The sequence below is a fragment of the Olea europaea genome, chromosome 8 (genome assembly GCF_002742605.1).
Source record: "Olea europaea var. sylvestris chromosome 8, O_europaea_v1, whole genome shotgun sequence".
Lineage (NCBI taxonomy): Eukaryota > Viridiplantae > Streptophyta > Magnoliopsida > Lamiales > Oleaceae > Olea > Olea europaea.
The window spans coordinates 5,110,274-5,116,379 of NC_036244.1; the positions used below are offsets into that span (position 1 = coordinate 5,110,274).

Genomic DNA, 6,106 nt, shown 5'->3' on the forward strand with positions numbered 1-6,106 from the left:
TGTTCGCTCGAATGACAGTCTCGTTCGCTCGATCGAAATTTGAGCCAAGAGTGAGCGAAGTATGCTCTGCTCGGATTTTTGAAGCGCAGCTCGAGCGAAAAGCTAGCGAAGATGGAATGTTGCAACTATTTGAAAGATTGCACAATTTGGCCCGCACCACTTCATCCACACCCTTTTCTCCTCTATAAATAGGACCTCTTGGATGTCCCTAAGGACACACCAACTCATATTTTGCATTGAGCACTCTTCTTCTCTTGCAAAATCTCTCTCTCTTTTTCTTGCATAAAATCCCTTTGTAGAGGGGGAAATTCCGTCGGCTCGTCGGTTCTTGTGGTGTGAAGTGCTACTACCACAAGATTAAACCTCCGTTGTATCTTGGGAGACAAGTACTGTCAACCGTGAGCACCATATCAGGGCAATATTGTCTTAAGGAGAAAGTGTCATCACTTGCCTTGGATTTCATTTCTTTTTCTTCTCATTTTCTTGTTTCATTTTGATACCTTGATTTTGTAATTTTGTACTACACTTTCAAGTTCATATATCGATAGTTTGATCACGCTCCTGCAGGTTAAATCATACCGCTCACATAAACCCCGGAACCAACAGGTTTTTCCAGCCCAAATTTTATGTATTGAAATTTGAGTTGTTTTCCCGGAGTTGGAAATTCTACGCATAACTAGCCTGCTTATAAATTCAGCACATAGTTAGCCTAGATCATTGTACCTCTCCCATGCATTGTAAAAGGTCTCATTGTACCCCTAGCTAAACTACAAGAATTTTATGTTTTCCCTAAAAAAAAAATTGTTGGAAAAGGTTCTTTGTGGGAAAAAACTTTTGTAGAAGAAATACATTTGTAGGCACATTTGTGGGGCAAATATCGAAGGGATAGGTAAAAGATAACAAATTTTCAAAATTTGTAGGCTAAATATTTTCCCTACGAAGCCTTTAGAGACGAATACAATACATTACGTAAGATTTTCCCCGACAAAATCGTTCGTCTACAAAAGTTAATTTTGCCCACAAAAATGTTTCACTTTTCCCTACAAATAAATTTTGTGTGAAAAGGATATTTGTGGGCTAAGATATACACATTTTTTCCTACAATTAAAAATTTGTGACAATATGGTACAAATTATTTTGTGGACTAAACCTTGCTTTTCGCTACAAATAATTTTTTGTAGGGAAAGCGTGGGCTATTATGAAATAATTCGTATGGAAAAATTAAACTATACTACTTTATTCAAAATAATATAAAGATACAAAAAAACAATAAATTAATTAAGAATTGTCAATATAACATTGAATCCAAAATATTTCATCAAAACACAAATAAAAATCATTCACCAAATATAATTACATCTAAACTTAAAAATAGTATAGCAAATGCTCTATATCTATTATTATGCACCTAAAAAATACATCTCTACATTCTCGTGAATTAGATATGCAGCTGATCTTCACCAAATTGGTGCTCCTTATCAAATAGTGTACGAGACTACCAACCTGAGGAAAGGAAACCAATGGACCAGCACAAGCATGCCATAGCTGAGAATTTATTGTCTTCCTTGTCCCTCTAGCAAATAAAGTTAAAAAACAGAATGTATTCAGAGATCACAAAATTATGAATCAGGAACCAAATATATAACTAACCAACAAAAAGGACAAGAGAAACACTAAATCAATATTAACTTAAATCACAAACTCCAGCAACTCTTTGAATTCAAATCATAATTAACTAAAATTAATTCTCCCTGCTCAACAATAACAAATAGCAGACAAGGAAAGTCATTAAAAGCATTTCTCTCCTCTATGAAACTGATGGTTGAGTTAATGACCAGAAGAGTAATAATCCCAACAAAGTCTTCCCAATCTGGTGTTTTCCCTATAAAGATTAAAAATGGAAGTAGACTGATAATAAGACCCAAAAAATAATGGAGGAGGGAGAAGGGAGAGGGGACAGATAAAAAATAAATAAAATCCTTTCACCCAATTTAAAAATCTTATTTTTTTTCTAACTTTGCAATATATTTTCAATTTCGATGAGGATTTGAAACTATAATAGTTAAAATCCCTATTCTTTTCTACAGAGATTTCCAATCGAAGAACTTCATTCGGAATTAAAATATGGGGGGAAGACAGAGTGCAAAAAAAAAAAAAAAAAAAAAAAAAAAAAAAAAATGAAAAATAAATATATAGTACAAAAACAAACCAAAATTGCTGAAAATTTTGCATCAATGCCTTAATGGAATAACTAGATGGTCAATCTAACTAGATTAAATGAAAAGCCAAATATGAATTTGTACATGGATCTAACACTTTAGTAAAATAAGACTCAAGCTTCACTTCTCGTAGTTCTATCGACGTGAGTGATGCCTCAAGACTAAACTGATTCCCATAGTTCTTCAACTCTAGCTTGACTTCTCGAAGTTCTATCGACCGCGTGATCCTTATTAACTCAAGCAAGCCCAATTATACGTGTATTTGCAATATAGTTTTCCTTAATAATTTTGTTATTACTCGTTCATGTAACAAGAAATAAGCACTTTTGGAAAAACCAACAGTAATTGGTTGACTCTGGCTTCCAATTATCTGGGACCACAAGGTACAGAGTTCTCATGGGCACTGGCCTAACTGTAAAGGAGAGGGCATATATGTAGAAGTTAAGTTGCAACTATAAAGCAATTCTTTAGCTTTTGGTATTCAAATAATGTCAAATCAATGGAATTACAGAAAGACTCATCATGCCCTTTATTTAACATGACAAAATTGATAATTGAATTTTCACTTTTCAAACTCAATTAACTATCCTTAACTAAGTGAAGTGCTGCGGCAAGAACAGTACTAGTAAGTCAATTTTTGCATATAATTTCCCTGACTAAACATTGCTTTATGAAGAGTTTTGGTTATATTATCTTTATAAGTAAAAACTAACAGCGGGATTCGGGCTGAATGAGAATTGAGACAGTTTCTTTATTGCAGAGTTTTGATCAATAAAGTAGTAAGTTAAAATAGTTGAATAAGCATTTTATAGTACGTGCCATAAAGATAATGTGACAGAATAAGGTTCAATGGAAACCAGAGCCAAAAGGGATACACAGAACAAAGACAAAATGAAGTTACAGAACAACAATTGCATCTCATAAATTGGTTGAAGCACAATATTAATCAGAAGTTCGGGACACAAAATATTATGATAATTTTGAATCCATAACATTTTCAATGGAGTTTAAACCCTCACTTTATTGTAGATCTCATATATTCCACTGTAAACCAATAAATGAATTGATAGAAACCCAATAAACGAATTTATAACAATCGAATAACCTAATTTGCATTTCACAATATGTTCCAACAAAATCGATAACAACCCGACAAATAAAAATCAATAATGATACCTCTAAGCTGTCCCTGGCGCTGACTTGGATCTTTAGGTTACTGGGCTTGACGGCTGATGGCTTATTCAAGGTTATGGGAGAAGAAGAAAATTGAAGGGAGAAGAAGAAATGAGACGTGGAAGGAGAAAGAAAGAGGAAAAGGAAGATAGAAGAAAAAGATGAAAAGAAAGGAAATTGGACAGAAAACGTGGGAAGAAAAGAAAAGGAAAATAGAAGAAAAGGAAAGGAAAGGAAAAAAAAAAGAAAAGAAAGGGAAATTCACTTCAAATATTCATTTTGTAGGGATAAAAAATACAAATAAAAATCGAAAATTTTCCCGCTAATTATTAGCCTACAAACATGTAAGATATTTCTGTAGGTAAAAGATATATTTTGCCTGTCAAATTTTTTGTCTAGTAAAAATACAAAATTTTGTGGGCATAACTCTTTGGACTATTTAAAATTTTGAAACAAATTATAGCCCTACAAAATGTCTTTTTTTGTGGGGAAAGGTGAATTCCGCCCACAAGTTTCAATTTGTCTCCCAAAATTTTGTAGGGAAAGTACAAATTTCTTGTAGTTTAATTGATTTCATTCCTCAATTTTAGAGACTGTGTAGGACAAAAATATTTCATCAATAATTATTTGAATAAATCGTTCCATGTAGTTAGTGTCCAAGGAGGTTATGAATGTAGCCAAATCTTTGCTATGTCCCTTAATGAGATTGAGAATAGAACATTGGATATTCCATTGATGTTTAACGTATTGCAAGCCCCCAGAAATTGTGCCAGTTATCATGGGAATCTCTGTGAGAAAGACCTGAGAATTGCAAGTGAGTTTGAAGTGTACCAATTGTCCAAATTTTTTTGTTTCAAAATTATTTTCTTCTATCCCCTTGGAGCTATGCTAGATTGAGCTCCAACAACAGTCTAAGGGATAAAAATTGCAATGGTTTTTTAGGAGGATGTTCCATGATATATGTTCTCTTCCTGTTTTCGTAGTTTTCGATGAAAAGTAAGTTTAATCTTTAGGTCAAAAGGATCTAAGTCCATAGTAGTCGCACGTGCCATGCACTAGACAACAAGAACCTCAAAGAACAAAAGCCAAACTAAATATATTCAAATTAACACTTCAAGTTTCATAGAGGGATGTTTTTCACCAATTTTAGAAGGTGGGGGAATTCTCACAATTGGTGAGGTAAGGGGTAATGCGCTATTCAGCCTTATTTTTGAATAGGTGAATAATATAATTCAAACTTCTTATGAAAATTACATTCTGCAGAGTCGTTCGCAAGTCATCTTTTCAAGCTCATGTTTGAATTTTTCCATAGCCAATGGCGGCAAGCATATTGGTACCACAACTCCATCTTCTCCCTTACTGTTCTTGAAATTCGTAAAAACGCTAATATTTGAAGTGGCCCAAGGAATTCCACCATACACTGCATTGCCCCATCCAAAATCAACCTTATCAAAACCTAAACGGGTTATGTCTGAAACAATAAAATTCCAACCTGCTGCGAATTTGGGTCGTTTCTTGATCACCATAAGATCTGCCACAGATTTAATGTATTCTTCACTCATTTGAGCCTTTGCATTTTGAACTAAATAAACTACATATGATAATGGAGCAGTGCATAAAATTCTGGCAGTGGATACTGCTGCTGGACAGAAGAAAACATTGCCGTAGTATCCAGTCGGTATATTCAGGATTCGCTTACCACGCACATTGGTAACGACTGAAAGATGAACAGTCTCGTCTGGATCAGATGGATTCAGTGCATTCGTACGACATTTCCATAAGCACGCTGCTATCAGATCAAATCTTGAACAACTATGAAAACTTCCCGACGAGGATAGATGATTATAAAGTGCCTGTATATCTTCAGGAGAAAAGAAAATGGCAGCCCGAATTAGCTTGTCAGAATCCAAAATGTCTGTGGATTGTGGTATTTGTTCATATTCATTGTGTATGCATGTAATTCTTGGGGGTGATCTTGCATTCAAATGTTGTTCTCTTTGCCATACAGGTGGAATAGAAGGTGAAGATGCGCCTTTCACTAATTCAGAAATAGCATTTAGAAATTGCATTATCCCATAACCATCCGCCATAGTGTGGTTCAACTGGATTCCCAAAGCAAATCCACCACAGATGAATCTGGTTACCTGCATTCAGGATTAATTTAAATGACTCATTTTAGGACCTAAATAAGTGTATAAGCTACTTAACATCACCCATAAACTTCTAAAACATAAATTTCAAGTGCTTATTGTAATCCAATAAAAGCTAATGTTATGTTTTAGATGAGTGTACACAGCACAAATACTCTGTCGGTTCAAATCATATTGTCACCTATTTTTTGAAAATTATACACGCTAGGTGTTCGATGAAAATAATGAATTCAACGTACAAGTGAAGAAGTATACATTTATTGGGTAGTATGCCTTTATAGTGTAGTTTTGTTGTAATAAATAAAATTGTTCACAACAAATCTATAAGGATTAACACCTTGTATTGAAACATTGTAATGTGAATTATTTCACTATTTTGGTTAAAAATAGTTTAATGATGATACTAGTATACTTAAAATGTATTGAATGAACCACGTGTTGAGTTTAATTTTATAACATGATTGTGTGAAAAAATAAATTCCACTTGATCGTTGGATAGTTTATCTAAAATATTCATGGATATGATTGTGTGTGTGTATATATATATATATATATATATATATA

General features: G+C 33.7%; 1 protein-coding gene and 1 long non-coding RNA gene across 2 annotated transcripts; both read right to left on the bottom strand.

Moving 5' to 3' along the window:
- Positions 1–1,274: 1,274 nt before the first annotated feature.
- LOC111398617 lies at positions 1,275–3,579 on the bottom strand. Its single transcript, XR_002703365.1, has 2 exons — positions 3,396–3,579; positions 1,275–1,573 (listed from the first exon to the last, which is right to left on the bottom strand). It is a non-coding gene; the product is annotated as an uncharacterized LOC111398617 (long non-coding RNA).
- A 915-nt stretch (positions 3,580–4,494) lies between these two features.
- Positions 4,495–5,542, bottom strand: LOC111399218 (methanol O-anthraniloyltransferase-like). Its single transcript, XM_023026484.1, has one exon. The coding sequence runs from the start codon at positions 5,540–5,542 to the stop codon at positions 4,643–4,645; it is 900 nt and encodes a 299-aa protein (XP_022882252.1). The 3' UTR covers positions 4,495–4,642.
- Between the last annotated feature and the right edge of the window lie 564 nt (positions 5,543–6,106).

Excerpts from the sequence above, each read along its gene's own strand:
- LOC111399218 (XM_023026484.1), bottom strand. The coding sequence starts at position 5,542 with ATGCAGGTAACCAGATTCATCTGTGGTGGATTTGCTTTGGGAATCCAG.